We start from the raw sequence: 24,387 nt of genomic DNA, 5'->3' as shown, positions 1-24,387 counted from the left end.
AGATTGGGAGAAGGTCAGTTAGGGGAGAGTATCGGTCGCTGTGCAGGATGATGAAGAGTTCCAGCAGTCAGCGGCAAGATATAAAGAGACACACAAAAGAGCTCTGAGACGAACCACAGACATGGAAGTCATGGCAGCCGTACAGTGAAAGTATTTTATCATTCATAAATGTACTATAGAAAAAACCTCTTCAATACAACTGATGAGTAGATTGCAAAGAGAAAGAAAGGCACTGATTTAATAAGTTCATTTGAGGGTCAACAATGATGGAGGGTCACTGGAATGAAATTCAACAATGAAGTGCAATAATATTGTTGTAAGCAGTACAGTACACTGCGGGCACTGCAATGAATAGAAAAACTTTAAGAAAGTATTTGGGGATTAAATTATTCCATTTCACTCCCTAAAAAGAAAAAGATCAATATGAAATCAGATTGTAAACGTTTGAATGACAGGGCAAAGATCTTTAATTAGAATATTCTGACAATGTAAACAGCAACTTGTAAACAGGCTAAAATATTGCTTTGACCCAGAGTGAAATACTTTCCATATTCCAAGAAAGAAAAATATACCAAGAGATTCCGCATTAAAGGAGAAACTTAGCATCTGAACAATCATATGGCAGACATCACAGAAGGCGAATGCCAGATATTATCACAATGGCACATTTATATGTGTAGAACCTCACAAGGCAATTCAGAGTGGTTTACAGGAGCCCGTATGAAAAGAGTAAATTAAAATAAAAGGTCAAATAGACATCAGAGTTGAAGACACATGACGCGAAGTAGTGGTTGATAGACATTACACAAAGAACTGTAAACACTGAGTATGTTCACGTGCACTCTAATAATCCACTATTATCCTGAACAAAAGTGTAAATTTGACATGGGTCATGTAAACAACATATTCCAGTTGGGTATCCTGGATGGATTATTTTCCCATTAAGACATATGAGATGTAGATATTAATTGGGTTTTAGGAGCATTCTTTGGACATGTATACAGCACATTCTGAATATTTGTCTCAATCTGTGTTTTTAAGGCAGTTTGCAACACGCATGCTCTTTACTATTTATGGCCAGCTCTGAGTTGAAAACAAACAAACAGACCAATGGGGTGGAGAGGCATGCCCAAAAGATAGATAAATCAAAATGTTTCTGTTTTAGAGGGGGAATAACACACTTCTTTAAAAGGCAGGCATTGTGATCATGAGAAGTTAAAAGCCTCAATATTTTGTGAAAGTCAGCAACATCAAAATCCAACCTTCAGGTCCTCCTCCAAAGCCACGCCCCAAATAATGAGCACAATGTACGCAAACAACAAATGTAGCAGCTTAAAAGACTCTGGGGAAGGGTGATAAGTGCAGAGGTAACGTGTGTGCTGGTAGGCAGGCAGGTAGCCTGTCCATCATTTTAGATTTGATATAGGCTCATTACAGACAGAACACAGATAACCAATTTTGTTATTTAGTATTTGATGCATTGATTGCGTGTATATATTTAATGGGACAAAGACATCCAAACTGCTCATTCAGACTTTCATTGTTGCACACGTTATTCACTTTTGTATTTTACATTTTCTCTTGTGTATGAACACAATCTACTTGTGGTCCAGACTTGTCAAAGGAGCCTTGTGCAATTAGTGTGGAGTTATTCAAACCAATGGATTGTATATCTTAGGATTTTTTTGAAAAACACCATGTACCTACTGAATAAAGGTCTCACATGCGAGGCAGGAAACAAAGGCTTATGTGGTATTATTAGGGTGTCAATCATGCTTATGTATAATTCTCATGAAGGTGTGCTCTTTTACACAGATGCTATTCCTTAGGTTCAAGCTGCTCGGTCACAGTTATCTGCAGTGAGGAGCATTTCCTAAATTGGATATGGAATACTTTCACAAGCTTTGGCATGAAAAGAAGCAAAGGAGAATTAAGATGAGAATCCAGCTGCCTTTTGGTCTTTCATGGAATAAGGGCAAAAAAACTATGTTTTGAAAAAGTAAACGTATATTTAATATAGCTAAAAAAAAAATGTCAGGATGATCAGATTCACCAAACACAGGTACTGTAAATCATCGTGTAAACAGACGTTTACAAGCCCCCGGGTAAAGCAAAATGAAAGAATCAGGTTGGATCTACACACGACTGCTGGATGTGTTAACGTTCTATAAAGTAAACAAAATGTAAACCTTCTGTTCGTGCCAAATATTTAACCCTCTCGGGGAGGTAAACCAGCAACCTGTTTCAGATGCTGGTGAGCACCGGGCTGGTCACTATGGCCACAGTGAGCGTCCCCGGCAGGTCGTTGTCACGCCGATCGCCCTTGTCCCTCAGGTGGAGCGTCTGCTGGAATTCTCCCTGCTCGGTCGGCAGCGTCACCTGACCCAGGAAGGAGTCCATCAACGCATTGTGGTTGTAGATCTGAGAGGCAGAGGGAGAGAGGGAGTCCAGACTGAGTGTGACGACAAAATACTCATTGGAATTCAGTGGCAGAGAAATTACACTAGAATTCTACTTATTCTACAATTATGAGGCACTTGTACTTTACTTGAGTGTTTGTATTTATGCCACTTTTTATTGTATACATCGTATTATTTTGACCTTTGAAAGCTCCGTATTTGTCCCACACCTTTAGTTACTTTGCCGATTAATCCGTCCATAACTTCGATGCAACGATAAAATATGTATTGTTCTGAAATAAGCCATTCTGCGTGAGTGGTCAACGTGATACTTTTGGCATATTTTGATGTTTTCTTGTGTTTTACTTAATTATTCAAAATTTGAATCCAGGGAAAAAGTCGGCGTATTTCTACACAGACGTATATTTTACTTTAAAGTTTAGTTGGGATCTTTCAAAGAGAGTTATTATGAAGTCATTCTTTGTAGCCAGTGTATTTACAGTACACAGTGTACTACAGTACAACAGGAGACCCAGGATTGGAGCAAAAAACTGTACTGCTGTCAACTATAGATAAGTTGTATATTGACCCACATTAAAACATCTTAACTATTCCTTTAGCGAAAAAATTATAATGCTTTGTCAGCCTCTTACATGCAATCAAACACACAAACCTCAATTCTGATTGGCTGGTTGGCTTTCTTCCTGTAGAAGAGCCCCTTGGTGTCAAAGTTGGGGCTACAAGTGTTTTTATGGACCGGTGAGCGAACCTTCTCTCCTTCACAGCGGATTATCACGTAGGGGTCCGACACTGAAGACAAACACAAAACATTTCAATCAGTTTTCATAAACTTGATTAATTAATTATTGTGCCATATAAGATGACAAAATTCTATATAGCTTTTGTGGTACCGAAAGCAAAATACTTCTCCACCGTGACTTAGCAGGGAACATTGCAGTTAGCAGAGATCATGAAAAGCATATAGAAGAAAGATGGAGAATGATTGTGGCACAGCTGGGTAGCACCAGTGGAGTAGTGTCAAGTACTGTACTTAATAATACTGTACTAAAATAAATTCAAATGACAAAAAGGTTGTATGACTTTAATATTGATTTTGTAATCTGTTGATGTAGTGAATATCTAGATTTATGAAAAAACTAGAACTTACCTCCATCAGAGTCTTGTCCTGCAAGTCCATTCGCACTCAGTATGTGGACCTGAGTGACCAGAGAGGGATATCCACACAATCCAGACCAGCAGGTCTGTGGAGGCTCGTGTAGAGTCAACTCCCTACAAGACAGAGAGAGAGAGACAGAGAAAAAGACATGTATTAATTATTGTGTTCTTTTTTTAGGACCCCATTTTATGTGGTCATTATCTTTGCTTCCAGCTAACATCAGCTGTTAGCTTAGGTGTAAACTGTAAGTCGCTTTGGATAAAAGCGTCAGCTAAATGACATGTAGTGTAAACTGCTCCTGTGGTTTAGTTCAAACAACAATTACTGTGTCTGCAATTCCCTGTAATGCAGCCGGATAGGATTGTTGTTGAGGTTTAATTTAAGCCTGCTGGGGACCAGGGGACATATTCACACACCATGCTAACAATACAAGGCAGTCCAGAGTCCTGAGTCCCTGAGACCTGCTCTCATGTTCAGTCAAAAGACAACCATAGTGAACTATGGCAGCACAGTTAATAAGAATTCAGTCCAATCACCAACACGTCACAGAATCCCAAAATACTGGAGACCACAACCTTTTGCTGCTTAGACAAGAATGCAGTTCTAATGATCTTAGATCTGTTAAGTTAATGAAGTCCACATTAAATTATCAGCAACTGCAATACAAACATAACCAACTATCTAAATATAATTTCATGTATTTGTTTTCTTTCTTCACACACTTCTGCCCTACTCACTGGCAGTCAGACAGCACGTCGGTGAAGACGCGGAGCAGGAAGTCTCCCTCCAGACCGGGGTCAAAGGTCGTGGGTATGATGACGTACCGCCCCTCTTTCAGCTCGATGCGTTTGAACACAGACCGTGAGTTGATGTAGACGCTCCCGCCAACCTTCTGCTGGGTGACGTGCATTCGGTAGATCCTGTTAAACTCCACCTGAACTCAAGAGGGAGCACACACTTTAAAAATGAAGATGAGGATATTATTTAACTATTGTAGTGAAACCAACAGGGGCGTGTCCATTGAGCGACCTGAAGTGACCCCTGTATCCTAAAGTATTACATAAAGAGTTATCATGATCAGGGCAGGGACCTCAGCTTAAACCACATGTTTGACAACCATACAGGATTCTATAGTGTTGCAACAGACTAACCCAAAAGGACAATTTTCATATTGATTACACACCCATTATTCTATTGATTTACAAAAGGCACATTTTTTTCTGTCACCGTGAATGAAGAGCCAAAAACTGAGAACAGTCATTGAGTAAACCTTAATAATATTACTTAATATTGAGTAGCAGTGTGTCGTTAAACAATACAATTACCCTACACTATAATGTACTATATTCAGTGCAGTGATGGGATGTTGTAAAAAGGCAGACATGGTTGTATGCCGTTTGTTAAAAGTGCGAGGTCTTTCCCGGAACAATCGCAATAAAAGGTACAAGGATGTATCGTGACTATCGCAAACTCAACGCGATTGTGGGAGAAGTCACTTCACGTCACTCAAGTGATTGTTGAAAATGACGGTGACCACTGATTAACTACAGATATGTTTTTTTTCAACCAGGACCTATTTGCATTTGTGAGTCTGTGTGCATTTGCAAATATTGAGACTGATCTGACCCCATGGACTTTGAGATGACATCTGTAAATGTCCTGAACACAGACACACAGCAAACTGACCCTGTGTATGTCAAAACCAATAGCCAGGTTTTCTCCCCGTCCATCCCTCAGCGTTGCTCGGCGGTCTTTCTGCTGCAGACAGATCAGAACCTCGTCCTCCGGCTTCTTCACGTCAAACATGTACTGCAACACAGAAGAACAATAACTACACGCCTTCCGTTTACAGTTCTGTTGCAAAGTGACGGCAGATCTGAGAACTCATGTCTCGGAGGCAGAAAGCCACACCTGCGGGTTCTGGAGAAAGGACTGCTTGTGGTTGGTGCAGCCCCCAGCCCGGTTGAGAAGTGGGTCGTCGTGGCGCCGCCAGGAGCCCCGCTTCACAGCCTCCTCCCAGGTCTTGTGGAAGCTCAGGTAGGACGTGTTGATGAGGCGACACAAGATGAGGTCCGTGAAGTTAGCGATGAAGTCATCGAACGTCATCCTACAGGAGTGAAGGGAAAAGGGGAGGCGTCAACGGGTATTCTGGTATTTACAGTGAGCGCCATTTACTGAAGATATAAGTGTAAACTCCGGACTATCTTTCATTGACCCTGTGACGTTTTCCACAGAGGTCACGTAATAGTGGTTGGGAATATAGACTGTAGGAGGTCATTTTTTATACGATTTTAATCCAGTCCCAAAGTCCAAAAACTCCAGGCTGCTGGTGTCTGCCAACAGGGGGCAGCGTTGAATTAAAACTCACCAGAACTCTCCATCGTCTTGCACTGTGACACCAATTTTCTCCCTCTCACTGGTACTGACCTTCTTCCACTCTTCAGAGCTGCAAACAGGCATAAAATTACAATGACATCAATGTTTTTCCAAACTGGGCAGAACAGTTCCCTGGGACTACACACGTGTTCAAATTGTATGTGCTCTGGACAGATACTACATTTTTTTCAGCGAACCCGTGATTCTCTGCCCCTCACCTGTCGCTCCAGGCCCCGGTCCACTCTTTTTCTCCCCAGGGGTTTCTCATGCGGATCATGGTGAGTTTGTCCGACCGGAAGTAGGCGAGGAGGCCATGGCCCAGCCTCACCCTGCGGACATCAGTCACCGCGTAGGCGTGGCCCTTCACCAGGCCGCAGGACAGCCTGGCCTCCATGTCGGCCGCAGTGGTAGCCTGGAGGGACACGGCGCCGGTCTTGTGAGTCTGTAAGACTGTTCCTAAATCTTGCCCTTCAATCATTCGCCCCTTCCCTCACCCGGATGGAGCAGCTGATTAGGCCCCCTCTGTCGTGGACCTTCAGGACTCTCTCGAACAGCTCGCTGCGTTTCTCTTCATTCTCTTTCAAGTCGCTCTCCATCAGTTCCATCGGCTCCGACACGCCGCCAGTGAAATCCACAAGTGCGTCGGCCGTGTTGCCCCCGTCAAGCCCCTCGTAGCATCCGCACATCCTAGGAAAGACATTATTAGCACTTATACACACAGACTTCTATTCTATTATCAAATCTGTTCTGGGCTTTGAGCGGCCAGAAATGCAGTCAATCTCAGCGGTTTAATAAAATGATATCATATGTCAACCACTGGATTTATTTATTTATTTATTTATTTTTTACAACTGTCTATACTTCCCATATTATTTATTATATTTAATATTGTATTCACATATTTTATATATAATATTGTATTCACATTTGCTCGCTGCTCCACTAAAAGCAATCAACCAAAGGCACACAGTGGAGGTCTTACTTGGCGTAGGCCTTTTCTACTAGCGCGCTCCAGAACTCGTTGCTGTCGTTGGAGTGGCAGTACACCAGCTCTCCGTTGGCCGTGGGCAGCCGGTCGTCAATCACCACGTCCACCCACTGACCAAAACGCCAGAACCGGAAGTGGAAGATCCCGGCGTAGGACTCTGGTTTCTCCTCATTCCACTCTTGGTCCTTCCAGTCAGGGATCACCTAGGAAAGAAAAACAGAAAGAATCATCATATGCTCAAAGCTCAGGATTTATTACAAAATGTATGATGGACTTTAGTAGAGAAGGAAAGTGTGTTAATGAGGTATTTGCTCACTATGTACGATAACAGACGTTAAATACCAGGTTGTGATTGCCGAGTTTCCCAGAAAACAAAGCTACGAGCTCCCATGAAATTCCACTATTTCAATTATGTTTCAAGTATTAGACCTAAATTTGAGGCAGAAAACTCACACATTCAAGTGTCTTATGACATTTAGTTAGTGGTCATCATGCCAAAAAATGGATGGAAAATGGAAATAATGACAAATGTTCATGTCCTCTTCATTGTAACAAAGAACGTTCATACTGAAAAGAGGATTGCCTACTATGATTGAGAGTAAATTGTGTTCATCAGTATTTTGTAAAAAGAACATTCACAAAAACAAATCATGTCAAACGCAGTTCAACTTCAACAATAATATATATATCTCGTAATGTGAATCCAAGGGCCATAAACTCAATCTCCGTTTGAGTCCCTCATTCAGCGTTAGACTAAATTCATTTTAATGACCATCTTTAAGAACATTACTCTAAATTCCCCTAATGTAATAAACGCCTCTGATGATACAATCTATGCATATTCTGGCCACTTGTTATTTCCTATAAAGTTGAAAAGCATCAGCGTATCCACTCATTTCCCCTTAATTAACTCGCGGATGTACACCATTTTTGACAAGGGAATGCTATCCACCCATATCCTGAGCCAGGATCCCCAGTGAGAACACACTGTAACAATTCTAAGTGAACCGAGTGATATAAATAAATAAGTGCTCCATTGAGCTGCAACTAGTCGAGCTCCCAGAAGTCCTCAGGAAACTCCCAGAGTTACCTCACGTACGTCACCAGTGCCTCCTGTTGCCTAGCACCCTCACACATCACCCACCTGTGACGCCTTTAAAAAAAAAACAAGCTAAGAGTATTTTTCATTTTATATTCAGGCATTTCCAACCTGATCCACATACAATAATTGAACTCATTAGACAAATACTTCTCAAAAAGAATTACTCCGTGATAGTAATGTGCTCAAATTAAATAGCGTATTATAAACACATACAGAAATAGATTATACTTTTGGATATTCTTTTCAACATAAATAACAGCGCTGAACATTGTAATTAGTATTAGTATAGTATATTATGGATGAATTATTCTGAGAGATGCCGTTCTGGCATTGATCCCTCCAGCAAAGCAATGCTCTCCTTTACCCTCTGTCATGTGGCCAATCAATGCATGTACCCTGTTGGCAGCAGGGCGGATGGGGGAGGTGGGAGGGGAACAAAAGTGAGCAAACTGCCACCGTGATGGAAATAGTTGAGAAGGGGAGGGGGGAGAAGGCTTGCGAAGAGCCTACGAGGAAAAGAGAGCAAGAGTGAAATGCGAAACTCTTCCCAGAGCTTGTGATCACAGCATCCGTACAGACAAAGCCAGACTCGCCCGCTCCTTTAACTCCAGGATTAGAACCTCCAGGTCAAACATGGACGGCGCCCGAACCCCCTCCAACACGCTGGTGCTTGTGTTTAAAGAAGATCACGCACTGACAGAGGTTTGCTTCTCTTCCCGCATGTGGTAGTGCAATGTTTTGAATTGAAAGAAAAATATATTTATGTAATATATGTATTATTTCAACTAATGTGATGGGGTTTAGTGCAAATCACCAGAGAATGTAAACAAGGCAGTTCTGACTGCTAAACTAGATGGTAAAACGTAAGATATTTTTCAACGTTCACTTTTTGGTAGATGCTCTTTTTGTATTTAAAATTTGTTCTCCCTGCTTTATTGTCTTCACAATATCTGTTCTGGAATGTGCCCTGTTTTCTATGTGTCGCCTGGTGCTTTGAATGTCAGCGATCAATAGCTCATCAGCAGAGCAGCACTGTGCCTCGATAACTATTCCAACAGAGTGCTTGCTGCCACTGTGGAGATCACTGTGGCTCCAATGTTAATGTTCAGTTTAGAAAAGTAGTTTTATAGCAACAACAACCAGTCAACTATTCAAAAGGAAACGCAGCAGAAATTCTCTTTTTGACAATTGATGCTTTAAGTCATTTTCAAGTCCAAAAGCCAGAAACAAAAACTTTTTGGCTCACTTGAATGTGAGGATTTTTCTGATATTCCATCACATTTTACGTTCTTATGTACTGTTGATCTAATGCTCACCAGTAGCACTGACATTTGATTGTTTACGATTCTGATTTAGTACTATTTTGAAGCTTTTGTGTTTTTATGGATTCAACACTGCTCTTAATATGAGTGAAGCACAGCAGATATTTGTGCCGCGATAACTGCATTAAAAAGCAAATTACCTCCTTGTTTTAGTAAATGATTTTCACAATCAAACACTGAACTTTGGGGTTGAGTTAATCTTGTTTGCGTCCCCGATGTGAACCAGATGCCATCTGACACCTCTCTCTTCCTCTCCAACCTATTTTATCGGTCTCTCCCTGCGTGGGCTTCCACTTCCTCTGCAGATGATGCGTCTCCGTGTGTCCTCCCTGCAGCGCTTGGGGCAGAAGCGCCAGGAGGGCGAGCGCCTGCTCCTCTCCCACGAGGCCATTTACCGGCTGGACTTTCCCAGCCAGGAGCTGAGCTTCTCCCGCTGGTACTTCTCCCTCGCCGCCCATGGCCGCGTCACCATCACCGGCATCTCTCAGCACTGGACACCCGACCTCACCCACCTGATGACCCGTCAGCTCCTGGAGCCCATCGGCACATTTTGGCGGAACGCCGAGGACCCGGAGGATTCTCCGCTCAAATGGCTTGAGGCAGACATGCAGGAGTTTGGGGAGAGGATCGCAGAGCTGGCCAAGGTCAGGAAGGTCATGTACTTCCTGCTCGCTTTCAAGGATAGCGCGGAGGCCGCCAACCTCAGCTGCTCGGTGGAGTTCACACTCGACAAATGACCCTTAACCGTTATTGAGTAGAATATTTTTAGCGCAATATTTGTGTTTAATCTTTCCCCTTTAGAAAAGAACAATTGGAGCTGAAATAAAAACTTTGGATCTGGAAATCAAAGAAAGACATAAGCTTCCCATTTTCTCTAAAAAACCTTTGCCCATTTCTTAAAGTGAAAGTTTAATAGTAAAACAATAATAGTTTTACCTTCATTGAGCACAATTTATTTAAAACGGTTGCTTTCCTTTCTAAACTGCACAAAGAGCAAATGTTTAACAGCATCCCAATAGCCTAAAGTAGGGCCAATACCAGTACTTCTTCATGGAAATCATTTTTTCTCCCAAACTAGCCTTAAAAAAGCCTCATTGTTGCGTGAACATTAGCTAGACACAAGAGGAGACTAATATAATATAATGTTAGAGAAGAAGACATTTTTGGAGGGGACGTCCTCACCCAAACAGGCGGAAAGGGTTTTGTGATTAATTTGGCTCAGCTCGATATTGTAATTATTGTCTAGTTGTTTGCCATTTCTGTTCTGTTTTCTAAATCTTGTTTTTCGGAGGCAGCCACCGTAGACACAGAACAAAGCAGTAGCGAAAGGAATACAACATTCATACAACACAGATCAATGGAGTGAAATCCATTAAAGATCGACTGAAAGCTGTCTGTGCCTCTCATTGGTGCCGGTTGTTCATGTTGTTGCTGGAAAGAGGAAGGAGGCAGGGCGGTACAGGAGGAGGGGAGGAGACTAGGAAACAAGGAGTGGTTAATAAACAAAGTGATGATAAGAGGCTTGATTCCAGTGGAAAGAATGTATTTTTCAGGTATCCTTGAGATAAAATGTACATATATGGATTACCAATCTCTTATCTTTTGCTTTTTAGCAAACAAAGTTACTCTGGAAGTTATCACAAGCATGAGAAGATCATTTTTGAAAAGGGGAAAATAAGTGAAGATGAAAGAGCAGAACCATTCAGTTTTAACTGCTCTGTCGAGGTTCTCCTTCATATTTTTCTTCTGTTTGGGATTTACAGTAGAAATCAGTGAAAACAAATAATGAGAATAGACTGACCAGATGAGATGAAATTACTACAGTATTTAAAACATTTGATCGATCGATCAAACAGGGTGCGTTTTTGTGGTGCGGCTGTCAGGACAAGCTTCAACAGAGATGACACAACTTACTCTTGCTGCCTTTAGAAGCCCAGCCCCTAGCAAAGGTTGACAGTAGGGCTGAGCAATATACTAGTTCAACCGGTATATAAACGGTATATCTTTTTCACATACCGTCATACCGACTGATGGGGAGGAACGGAGCTCTGTGCCGTTTTGAGGATTTGAAAAATTACGTAAGTTAGATCAGAAACCAATTTATTGCAGTTTGTTGAGCCACAGTTATTTCGTCTGATGGCAACACCAGCAGCCACAACAGCTCACAACGCTAACAAGCTAAATCGCCGCCCAATTGCGAGCAAGTTGGCCAGTGAGCAGCCTGCAGTCCTTTTTGACGTCAATGAATGAATGTGTTTACTTCCGGGTGTGTTTGCGGTGGAAAAGTCGTCATAATTTGCAGTGATCCTTAATCGCACCCGAGGCTCACAGTGTTTGGATGCAGGTGCCAAGACAACCGGCTCCGCTGAGGGAGCGACGCCTCAACCAGCCGTTAAGTTTCCCTTCAGCAGGTGGAAAAGAAGCGCTGCAGAGGACCTCAGAGACCATGCAGGAGGAGAGAGGTAACCAGGAGTGGTGGAAACACAGACACACACACCCCAATAATACAATCTCACCATGTCGGTTATCAAATTGTCTGAAAAGGCCATGCTCATAGATAGATCCCATCTAAAGGTGCGTCAAATTAGAAGCGTGCTGTGGGGCCTTTATTTAATCTCAGATTAAACCCTGGAGGATGACTAGTCCTTAAAGTGCATTACATGCACAGGTCTGAGTGATTTTCCACAGGCTCAAGAGCCAAACTAGCCACCTTATATTGTCATGATCAACATGCATATCACACAGCAAAACATACTAATTAATTCATCCAACCATGTTCATTTATTGATATTAATGTTTTTTTAAATGTTATATTTATTTCTTATTGTTTATGTAAAATACTATTATTTTATTCAAGAATGTATATTTTACCTTCCTAAAATGACCCCAGAGTGGGGTGTATTTAGACTATGAAGCCAGCAGGGCAGCTATTGGTCAATATTTTACCAATTTTGACAATGGTTTCCATAGCAACGATTAAATCCTTGAGTCAGCCATGTAGTAGCAGGATGCACTCACGGGCATACATATGTCAAACAACCCTACTCTGTGTGTGAGTAAAAGGGCGGTAATCTGAAATCAACAAAAAGAAATGCGACAGTACAAACAAATCTTAAGTGAACACACACCCAGCCACAGAAATCCAAAACAAGCATGCACACATTCCCACACCCATCAACACACACACACACACACACACACACACACACACACACACACACACACAGTCACAAGGACTGAACCGTGTGTGTAAGTCTATAACTGACTGTTCTGCCATAAAACATTACCAGATCAACACGAAAGCTGTATATTTGTAGAGAGTTTTTTTTATAATATTGTGTGACCTTTTGTGTGTTTGCAATTCAGTACTGTTTGAATCCCTTTCAGTAATACGGATACCGCCCATTGGGCAAACGTGCCTAAAGATTTATCAATGAGAAAATAAGTTGCAAATAAAACACGGATACTGTCGCTGCTTCTTTGACTCACCTTCTGCCATAGTGTCTCTCTGGAGGCCAGACTGGAGCAGGCGGCTACGAACCAGCAGTTTCCCAGCTGGCCCTGGTGCAGGTCATGGGCACTTATGCCGTCTACAAAGAGATGAGGGTTGCTGCATAACTCCTACAAGGACAGACATGATTAAATCAGAATCACCCCTATATTTGTCTTTAAAATTAAAATCCTTTAAATGCATTGAGACTCCCCCAAGGGGCTTTTGAAATAACAGCAAACTACTAACTTGCAAATATATTGACTTTGTAATTATATTTGGGGTATTAATAAAAAAAACATCATTAAACACACATTTTGAAATGATTCGTGATTAATGGCGATGATGATTTTACAATGTTGTTTTAAATGTTTGTTTTACTTCTAAAGTCTAAATCTTACAAGAAATTAGTAATCATTTCAAAAGCATGTATTTTAGACACTGTTGTTTAATTGTTAATGTTACTTTAAGCACATTTGAATTCCACCGGGTAGAACATGTTGAACTAGCGACTCCTCCTGCTGTCCTCATGCACTTTGCTCTCAACTCTCCATTATTAGACGGCTGTGTTTGAAGTGCCAACAATGTCCCCACATTTAACATGGACGTTTTTTAAACCCCGGTCTTTAAGGGACACAGTGGTTGGCCTCTGCAGGCAGTGTGCTGCGCAGGGTAACGTTAAGATGTTGAGATGGAGGTAGCCTAGCAGCTAGTTTAACCTAGCAGTGCTTTAAGTTGTCCATTGGCCCATCACCCCCCTTCAGTTTGACACATGAAGGAATTCCTCCACATAGTCCTCCACTGTATGTCGCACCTCTGTAACAATACATTGTTTTAATAAAATATACATATATGTGCATAATTTACACAATCACAACCATCTTGGCCAGGGCTTAGCCCAGAGTGCAGCGGTTCTAATTACAGATTTGTACCAATGTGCACATGTACTGAGTCTTTTGGTCAACCTACAACTACTGCACGGAAAATAACTAACACTTGATTGATGTGTGTGATGACACGCTGGGAGGAACGTGAAGCAGTGCATTAGCATGAGCACTCATCCAACCATGAAAGTAAACAGAGGGTAAAAAACACCCTGTGGTTAAATAGAAATAGCTTCTGAACGTTCAAAGCAACACAAACCACAAAGCGTGTGGGAGTCAGGCTACGAGGACACATGGAGGAGCCATGATAAAACACAGACACCGCTAACCGTGTGCAGACAGAACATGTTACATCTTAGCAGGAAAGCTTTTACGTGTTAATTAGTTGGCTTTAGAGCCGCGGAATTGGTTTATCTGTAGACAGAGCCAGGCTAGCGGTTTTCCAAAGCTTCCTGTTATGCTAAGCTCACCTAACAGGGGTGCTACTAAAATTTAAAAACAAGAACATTGATTGTAACATTAAGAAAAAGTAAAACAATATACATGCCTAGATATTCTTCTAACACATTTTTCAAAAATATATCAAACTGCATGACCACTGATCTTACAAATTGTAAACACATCCTTCCTCTTAGGCATATGTGTCAAACTCACGGTCCGGCCTGCTGCCGGAGTCCACCACAAAAGTCCTCAAGCATGCACGGCCGCTTCCGCTTCTTTTATATTGATTAGTCTCTCAGGTGTCTTCCCACGAGCCCTACAAACTTTATTAAACCACTTCTACAGGAGGCTAATCAAAAAATGTTAGGCGAATCGAACCTGCCTTTTTACTGAAACTGCTTGTTAAGGTTTTCAACGAGATCCACTTAAACAGATAATGGAAGAATTTCAGCCTTATTACTGGATCTCAGCGCAGCATTTGACACTGTCCACCGTGACATACTACTGGATTGACTAATCAACTGGGTGGGACTTCCTGGCACAGCACTTGGTTGGAATCCTGCTTAAAAGACAGAATACTTTGTGTATGTAGATAATTACACATAAGAGACTTGTGGTGTCCCCTAAGGTTCAATCCCAGGGCCCCTTCTGTTAAACATCTACATGCTTCCATAAACTTCCATAAAGATCATGTAGTTAACAATATTGTGTGACATCATAGTTATGCAGATGACACACAGAGAGCAGATCACATATCTGGAACAATGTCCCAGAAAGCTGCAGGTCTGCAGTCCCTCAGCTCCTTTGAATGCAGATTAAAGATTTGCTCTTTTTGCTACTTCCTTTAAATTTACCATTAAATGCCTTTTGGAATTCTTAAAGAAACTCTTAAGCTACACTGCAAATTTTATTATTGTATATTTATATTATGTATTTTTTATCCTTTTAATAAGGTTTTTCCTTGTTTCAAATGAACATTCTTAACCGTTTGTAAATCTCCTTGCTTCATGTTTGGATGTTTTTAATGCTTTTATGTGACGCATTTTGAATTACATTGTTGTTTAAATGTTCTATACAAATAAAATAAAATTGCCTTACCTTGCTTTTCATTAAAGGCAGTAGCAAACAGAAAAGTCTAAGCCTAAGAGAGTTATCTTTAGGGTAAAATGAAACAGATATTCTCCCTCCCTCCCCTCCCTGGACAAATCCATAATATTGATTCATGGGTGTGCTTTATTAAGTTTCCGGTTTAATTATTTACCAGCTCGACTCATCAATGGTTGACAGTCAAAATATATATTATAAAAGTAGCAGGTCAGGCTTTAGTTTCTTATTTTCTTACTGGAGGAGAATTTATTTGTTTATGCTCATACGGTGTGTGTCTGTACTACAAACAGTTGGTTTAAAAAGCAGCAGATAGAAGCTTGAAAACCATTAAGCAACATCTCCATTTAAAGTGTCCCATTTTCACATGGTGTAAATAACTAAATGCTCTTCATTGTATTCGTCTCATGTGGACGTCATCACTCCCGTAATCTCTCACCATCTCCACTGAGAATCAGCGGATCGGCTCACAGTCAAGAACATTGTAGGTTTTTTTAAAAAGGAAGAAAATGATGGAGCTGAGTGAGGCGGATTATAGTTTTCATTACATTAAAAATAACTCAATTAAAATTGTAAATAAAAAAAAATATATAAATATTATTAAAATATAGAAAAAAATAAAATAAAATGACTGAAATTATAAAATCATAAATCTGCTCTCTAGTTTCAAGTTTTCAAAAAAGCATGATGTTGATTTTGTAAATTATGATCACATTCAGTAAAATGGGGGTATGTAATGCAGTATTGTTCGGTCTGGGAGTTGTCGGTGTTTTTGTCTTAGAACTTTGACTGTATTTAGTTGCAGAGAACTTTGTTACTTCTAGTTGCAAAAATCCAAGATGGCGAAGGTCGAAATGCAAAACCTTTAGAACGGCAGTCCAAAAAGCAGTGGGCGACGTCACGATGACTGCCTCCAGTTCTTTTTCACAGTGTTTGTAAATATTATTTACTAAAAATGTATAGATGTTGTAAGGGAGGAATATGTTCTCATAAATATGTCACTTTTTACTTGTACAACTTACATTTCAAAAGAAAGACTGTTTTTTTCTTGGAATTACCCCAATGCCAGTGCTCCATAACTACTGCGTGTTGTACACATGATGCCTCTGATCCACCTGCGTAAACCACATGCCATTTAACAAACCATTTATTTTGTTCTCACCTTGGGCCTTTTCCAGGTGATTCTGCCGATGCTGTTGTTCTGATAGAACAGAGACTGGTCGGATGTGGGGAACAGGGGGTCTTCAAACAGACTTCCATTCTGCCGGCACTGCCTTCTTAGGGCAGAGAAAGACTGGCCCTCATATGGAACCGCCATCCCCCTGCACAGACACACACACTGAAGAGTTAATCAGGGCTCCCTCCCCTAGTTCAGAAAACACCTTTAATAATAAATAACCAACAAAACAGTCCACGACTGGATGTTCAAATAAAAAAATTCAATGCCATACGAGTAAACTAGAAACAAAGGAAAGGCAGGGACTAAACAATGTTGGTTATTTTGGAAAAACACCTCCAAATAACTGACCCAATCACATTCGTCTGGTAATCTGACACACCTTGTCACAACCCCACCGGTCATGTGACAGGATGACCAAGGTCGCACAGTCATGGATCACCAGAAGAGCGAACTCATGATGAACGTTTAGATATTAGAGCTGAGAAAACTAGAAGAAACTGAGCTGATCTTCACAATGCGTTTGAGAAAGTGCATTAGATCACATGATTTAAACGATTAGTTTTAAACGGCGGTCTGGCCAACAGGTCGCCTCTCTTCTTGCGTTTGCAGTTGTTTTTTGTGACGAAATGTTCTTTGAGGATTCCCCCTTGGGTTTCCAGATGAAAGATCGTGAAGAGTGTCAGTTGTCACTTCAATATTCCCCATTAACTGAGACAATGAGTTGTGTAATGTGAACACACTGTGATCGGAGGACTTGAAAGTTATGAAGTGGGAACTTGGATTCAAAAGAAAGGGGCACCTAAGAAAAGATATCAGTTTAGGTGTATGCAGACAGCCTTTCCCCACAGGGGAAATCGATCTATGCTCTCTTAAGTCAACGGAAACCTTTGACGGTAATTCTACGTCTCAGAACCCCGGAGTTGCACTCCATCGCTGCCACGATTGGTTAGTCCAAACAAAAGCTTTAAAACCCCCAACTTTACTCTTGTTTGGCTTTTTAACTGATATGACAAGGTTGTTACCTCTGTTTCACACTCAGCTGGGCACGTTTACTGCAGCTTTAAAGGGGGGGTGGGGTTGGAAGCAAGTCGAGGAGGTATTGAGTTGGTTGCAATCTTCAACAACAGCGATCGATGCCACTAAAATATGCACACATTCCCTTTAAATCATTTAAGTAGAAACATTTTCACTTTCTTGTATTCTGTTTTTTGTGACCGATATTCCTATCTGCTTGGTCTTTTACATTATTAAACTTTTACATTTTACATTATAAAAATGGTCTCTGGGTTAACAACTATATGACTGTTTCTAAATGACTTCAAACATACCTTTGGCATTTCTGTTTAGCAGTATTGTTGTAACTTATCAGGCATGTATGGGGATATCTAATCTATCTGCCGGCTAATGAAGGTCCATATTCGGTACATTGGCTTGACTGGTTGATTACTCTGATTTGAGAATGTGACCTTGGGCTTAAGGGGGTTGTGATTTTCAATAGATTGATTATTAGATGTTTATATATATATATATATACTACACGAGCTGGGCAAGCAAACATGTTATTATTGCATTCATAAATGGTGATGATTATTTTATCATGCATCAACGCAGTTTTTTTTTTTATTATTATTTTTTTATGTCCTTTGCTCACTAGATCTGAGATACACATACAGAAAAACAATGGGTCACAGGAAGGGGGATTTGGATCAGTTTTGTCTTAAGAGGGGGATCATCATGCTTCTAAACCAAGACTGCTGCAGTTGGGGTGCCACAAAGATGGACAAAGGTAGCAAACAGTGGAGTTTTTTTTTTTTTATGTTGGTAACATAAATGAATGTGAAGGTTACCTTGCCTGTTTTATTGTACATTATTTATCTATAACAAACTACATAAAAGGTTTATTGGCATTGGAAAATAGCATGTTTCATATTTGATTACATAACTGTTTAAGTTGTGATTTACAATAAATATTTAACTGCTATTGTGTAAAGAGGATACTGTTAAAATGCACCATAACTCTAACCTTGACAAATAACAACTTAACTAACTTAAGTGTCTGCAAACCAAATGGTATTGCACTTTTGTTCATATAAAAGTACTTTCAAATAAAAAGGCACTTCCCAACACTAATGAATGAAAAATTGGCCCACACGGATAACGTTTGATTATTTTAACATGTTAAATGGTGAATACACAGGACCTTTAAGGATCCCCGGTAATGATCCCCAGACGGAGGTTTAACTATTGTGTAAATCTGGGTGTGGTTTCTTGTGAGCACCAATGGGCACGTAAACACAGATATTGTGTAACAACTGAACAACAAAGCAGTTTCAAAAACACCTCATTTGATGTGTGACCATCTCTGATGAAGACACTGTAGACTAAATGATGTGTTGCATCACTTTGTTAGGATTGACTTTAAAACGCATTAGGTAGCATAATGTTTTTTCCAGCTGTGTAAAGCTACTCATAGTAAGCCCCCACCGGAAAATTGGGGGTTAAATCCTTCAAAGTAAAACTACAATGTCACGGGAAAAAAATATAGCATTCTGCAAAATGGGTACTGTTGCTTTTGGTACTTAACTTTACTATATTTCGATGCCAGGAATGGACTTGTAACGTTAACAGAGGATCCCTACATCTTAGTATGTTTACAAAAGTAAAAAATCGCAAGTTTCACATTATAACGTTATATCGCGGGAAATATGCATTTCATTTTGAAGGTTGTTATCGGAAGTACAGTAGTTTACGCAAATTTTGAAAAGGGTCATTTTTTTCTTTTTTTACAAATTGTTATCTTCTGTGTGGAAGGCGGAACGAAACCGTAAAGAATTTATACAAGTTCACTGTAATTCTTCTCTTCTGTTTAGGATTTGTATCCAACGCCGCCAAACATTTAAAAAATCTTTCCAAAGTGAATGTTTTTAAAATTCAACTCAACGACGGCGGTTAAATTAGAAACTCTCTTATAAGTGAAGTAGAATACAGCTCGTTCGAAGTCAGTTGAGAGAGATGCTTGTGAAGGGAAGCCGTGCCACTGAGAGTCAATAGTTAATCACACTTCACCTGGTAAATGTTTGGTTAAATGTCCGCTCCCCAGGGTCTCTCGCTCTTCTCCCAGGAGGACTTCGGTGCTGTTCTTTATTTCCTCCCTCTCTCCCCCTCTCGCTCTGTCGTCAGGTCGCTGATGAGATACGCTTTCAGTTGGCTTACATCCGCAAAAGTTGAAGCACGAGCACTCACGCAGGAGGAGCTCCGTCCCGCACTCACTCTGAAGGCTGGAGACGGACTCTGTGATGCCTTCAGGTGCAGCGAGGACAAATCGGAACGATTAAAAGCTAATAATAATAATAGCAAACATATGATTTTCGAGTGGTTCGTGCGTACGTTCACTTTTTGTACTAGAGTACATTTTTATGACGTACTTTTACTTAATTAATAGTTTGAATTCAGGAATTGTACATAACTGAGTATTTCCACTAATATGGCTTGTCGGACTCTTGTGGTTAGTGGAATAGAAAATGTATGGAAGCCCATTTCCGCCACAAAAAAAGGGTTAGAAAGTCGAAATTATGAGATAAAAATAGTGGTTTAACTGAGTTTAATTCCCTTATAAACATCTGCTAAGTACTTAAGAACCAAATAATAGCTGTTCAAAAGAAGCTTACAGTCTAGAGAGACAAACTTAACATGTAGAGAGTAGATGTAGTTTTTAAACAAACACAGAGATATAAAGACCTACAAGAGAGGATTCAATTTTTAAGGGAAGCCGGAAAGTTCGCTGTCCCAACTTTTATGTAACTACTGAACTCTGGTGGTTGATTTTGTGAACTACAAAAAACAAAACAACATAACTTTTGATACTAAGGCTAATAAGTGGCGGGCCTGTATAATATTTCAGGGGTATAGATAACATCCTCGTTCTAATACCCTACTATGTTGTTTGCTTGCTTATTTCTGAATACATTTGTTTAATAAAAATGTAAAAACTTCCAGCCAGAGGTGTGATTCCTTCATTTCATTTTTATTCTGCTCAAGTGAAAAATAAAACTGATCACAACAAAGGTATGAGGCCATCTCAATGGCCTAGCTTTTTCAAAAATAGGTCAAATAAGTATTCTTTGATTTGGTCGTGGATATGTAGAATATTTGACGTGGTCGTTCGGCGGCGCTGTCCTCATCGCTACTGCCGCTGTGGTCGTCCTCCTCGCCATCGCTGTCGTCCTCTTCGCCGTCCACATGGCCCATTCCAGTCAACTCCAACCTCCATGTGGACCTGCAGTTAAAAGGGTTCAGGTTAAAGGGTCTGTTCATTTAAAAGTTTAAGTTCTTATGGTCAATATTTCTACAGAGCTGAGTCATTGTCAGTTAGTTATTTATATTTTAGAACCTTGTTGTAAATATTACTTGTTTCACAACTTTATTGAATTCTGGATGAATATGAACAGCTATGGCATCAGAAAGAGATGGATTACAATCTCAGAGAGCCGATGCGTAATATATAGGGAACAGAGAGCTGTGACGTATAATCATCTCCCTAAAACACTTGTTTGATCACAAGATTTTGTGCAGGCCTCTCTGTTAGTTACATCATGCTTCTGATACGTGCACTTTAAAATGAACTTTCCCGATATTATTAAAAATTGAGTGTAATGTGAGATACGGTTCATGTTGACATTGTTCCATGTAGGAAAGTAAGGTCATAGTAAAAATGAAATGACTGAATTAATTTACACCTGTACTGGGTCCTGCTGGGCCTCGTGTTCATCGAGACTCCACAGTTACGGGGTGGACTGGTGTCCCTAAGTGCTCAGTGGGACTGGTTTCCCCCAGTATGTAGTCGCAGCAGGTCCAGCCATCCTGGATAATCTGAAGGTGTTTCTGTGTGTTGCGAACAAAGCATCAGTGCAGCATAGAGATGAGTTTCATTGTCAGGTTGAGAAGGCCCTTTCCCTCAAGGTAAAGATGGAGTAGAAGAGATCAAGTACGTCGTTAAAAACGTCTCTCCCGACCCTTTCTATCCTGATGGGGAAACAAATAAATTAGTCTGCTTACAATCTGTGTTAATCTCTTAAAAAGGATAAAATGACCGGGTTGGGTTGTTTCTACGGGACATTGTGAATAATGCTTTTGTAGTCTTTAAAAAGTGATGGTGTCATTAAAAAGATGCCTTGAATATTGCCTTGAAATTTACACACACAGTGCTGTCATTAGCATTATTTTTACTTTTGTGTTGATCTTTTTATTGATCTGAAACAGAAAGGAGTTTGGGAAAAAAGAATGCAATTCAACACAGATTTAATCAGAGCATTTATTTAACTTTACCCCTGCGTCATGCAGCTGGTGACAGAAGCATTTACTGGAGCACGTCTGATATTAAGTTTGTAAAAAGACATCCAACACTTTGGGATGGGGGCCTTCAACTGAACAGGGACCAGACGATGACCACACGGTCCAGTCCAGTCAACTCCAACCTCCATGTGGACCTGCAGTTAAAAGGGTTCAGGTTAAAGGGTCTGGTCATTCAAAAGTTTAAGATCTTATGGTCAACATTTCTACAGAGCTGAGTCATTTTCAGTTAGTTATTTTTATTTTAGAACCTTGTTGTAAATATTAAAACTTCATTGGATTCTGGATGGATATGAAAACCTATGACATCAGAAAGAGTACGCTGTTTTCAATTTTTATTTACGTTAATTTAATTATTTACATATTTATTTCAGCATTTATTTATCTTCACATTCATTTATTCCTGTATTTATCCATACATTTATTCCTTTATTTATACTTGTCATTTTTTGTCCTCCATACAACAGGTATTCATTGTTTTTTTGTTGCATTGGTACACCATTCAGCACTTATTGCAGTTGTACCTGCAGGGTGTCCACAGGTGTGTTGTGCAGTGACTGGAATGTGGTTATTATGTTCACCTCTTACCAGTTGAAATGTGGATGCTCCGAAGACTGTCCTCGAGAGCAAGCTAAAATAATGTGTATACTGCATTGATCAGTTTGCCCATAGCTCCTTTATCAGCATATTTAATATTGATAAATATTAATCAACTCAAGTGCACAACACTCATAATATACCTCCAAAATAATGCATACGGTTTATAGGAATGTGCATGTTTACAGAATTAACAGTCAAGATTTCAGTTTTCAGTGTTTAAGTAGTTCAAGTTTAAAAATGAATGAATAATAAAACAAAGTAACCTCTGCAGACTGCTCAAAGAATTTACCTTGAAGTTGAGAACTGCTGCTGTTCAGAAAGGAGGTGGGATTTTTTGATTTACAATGATTCTGTCTCTGCGTTGTAATTAATCTTTAACATCATCAAAAGGACACACATCTAGTCATGTGAGGATCTGCACTTTACACTCTGCCAGCAGACTGGAACACCAAGACGACCAGCAGACCATGTGTGAACACAAAAAAGCAGGAAAAACACGGCTGCATTGAGGGGAAATTACTGGAGCTGTATCAGGTAAAATATCAGACTCTTAAGGACTCGTATCCCTTTTAACAGTAAGACTTTAATTTGATGTATGATCTGAAAAGTAATGTTTGCACGCTAAAAAATATCATGTAACATATCAGCAGATATTGACACCAGATCATAATGGACTCTGTTCCTCAAGCAACTAATTTGCACTGATTCTGATTCCAACTGTTAAAGTTTAAGGCAAACGTTTTAATTAAAACTATTTTATTGAATGGAGATTCACAATCTTTAAAGTATTTCAATCCCCCCTAACAGCTACAGCATCTTAAGGTCACTATGTCCACGCTTACACTTAAAGCTGCTTGTGAAATAACTAATAACATGCCCCAAACAGAAAGGGAGCAGCATTTCACCTCCCCTACAGTGTCATCAAAATAAAACTCCAACAGCAGGAACCGAAAACGGAGTGGGTTCAAATAACCCTGCTGTTCTACGATGTCTCAAGTGTTTGCGATTACTGTGCTGTACGGAAAACAAATGCTTTGCTAGTTGTAGTCGATCTGAGTGGCAAATGACTCAAAGCCAAGGGCACTTGGGACAAGGGACTTTTAGAGCTGTTTTTGTTTCAGTGTGAGACCGAAAATAGTAAATTAATAACAATTCACACAGTGGCTTAGGGGCCTCCTGGGGTCACCCTTAGTGTTAGACAAATAGAGAAATGCTGGTCTTTTTGCCTGCCTGCCAGCCATTATGCTCGATTTGCTCTATTTTGCCAAGTTCAGAATTGTATAAATGAAACATTATTTGATTAAGTTTGATGGCATAACACTGAATACTGCAGGTAAAACACAAGTATTTCAAAACTGCATTTCAACAGTGTAGTTTATTTGTGCGTACATTCCACCAGTGACAACTTCTGAGGAGCCAAGCTGTCGGAGTCATTTACTGCACGTGAGCCATAAAAAAAACACCTGACTTCCATTTACTGTGCAGGTTCAAAATGTTAACCAACTGGTTAACGTTCACAGCCTTTCTGGCTGCTTCAGCGAATACAGAAAGGGCAGCAATTGGCCGCGGCACTCTGACCATTGCACCAACCCACAGGGTCACAGGTCACCCAGAGCTACAGCTGACTTTAACCTGTGGGGACGGAAGGGATGCAGGTCAGTGAAGAGGACTCAGTTATACCTCCACACCAGAGAACTTGTTTTTTTTTTAATTCACCTGAAAAAAACCCCACTCAGAATGAATACTGATTCACAAGTAGAGAAATACCCATTTCTCAGGACAACATCAGACATATAACAGGTATAATTTTTCATCAGGAACAACGTCCCAAATATGTCAAGTGTAACGAACCATGTGCCATCTTATTATGGTGCCAAATACCAGATTAGTTGATACCGAAATATCTAAAACAGCTCATACTATAGGAAATTATTAATGCTTGAACACATTTCTCAATTTAAAAAAATGGATTCCT

At 40.3% G+C, this 24,387-nt stretch overlaps 2 protein-coding genes across 2 annotated transcripts; one reads left to right on the top strand and one right to left on the bottom strand.

Moving 5' to 3' along the window:
- Nucleotides 1-112: 112 nt before the first annotated feature.
- capn5a (calpain 5a) lies at nt 113-19,755 on the bottom strand. Its single transcript, XM_037471646.2, has 13 exons — nt 19,530-19,755; nt 16,446-16,605; nt 12,854-12,985; nt 6,935-7,143; nt 6,447-6,639; nt 6,171-6,364; nt 5,945-6,022; nt 5,488-5,683; nt 5,263-5,385; nt 4,314-4,510; nt 3,568-3,689; nt 3,073-3,209; nt 113-2,421 (listed from the first exon to the last, which is right to left on the bottom strand). The coding sequence occupies exons 2-13, from the start codon at nt 16,599-16,601 to the stop codon at nt 2,245-2,247; spliced, it is 1,914 nt and encodes a 637-aa protein (XP_037327543.2). The 5' UTR covers nt 16,602-16,605; nt 19,530-19,755; the 3' UTR covers nt 113-2,244.
- Nucleotides 8,568-10,839, top strand: ompa (olfactory marker protein a). Its single transcript, XM_037471870.2, has 2 exons — nt 8,568-8,744; nt 9,670-10,839. The coding sequence occupies exons 1-2, from the start codon at nt 8,676-8,678 to the stop codon at nt 10,099-10,101; spliced, it is 501 nt and encodes a 166-aa protein (XP_037327767.1). The 5' UTR covers nt 8,568-8,675; the 3' UTR covers nt 10,102-10,839.
- Nucleotides 19,756-24,387: the final 4,632 nt, after the last annotated feature.

The sequence above is a fragment of the Pungitius pungitius genome, chromosome 3, assembly GCF_949316345.1.
Source record: "Pungitius pungitius chromosome 3, fPunPun2.1, whole genome shotgun sequence".
Classification (NCBI taxonomy): Eukaryota; Metazoa; Chordata; class Actinopteri; order Perciformes; family Gasterosteidae; genus Pungitius; species Pungitius pungitius.
This window is presented reverse-complemented; position numbering and strand designations above follow the sequence as displayed.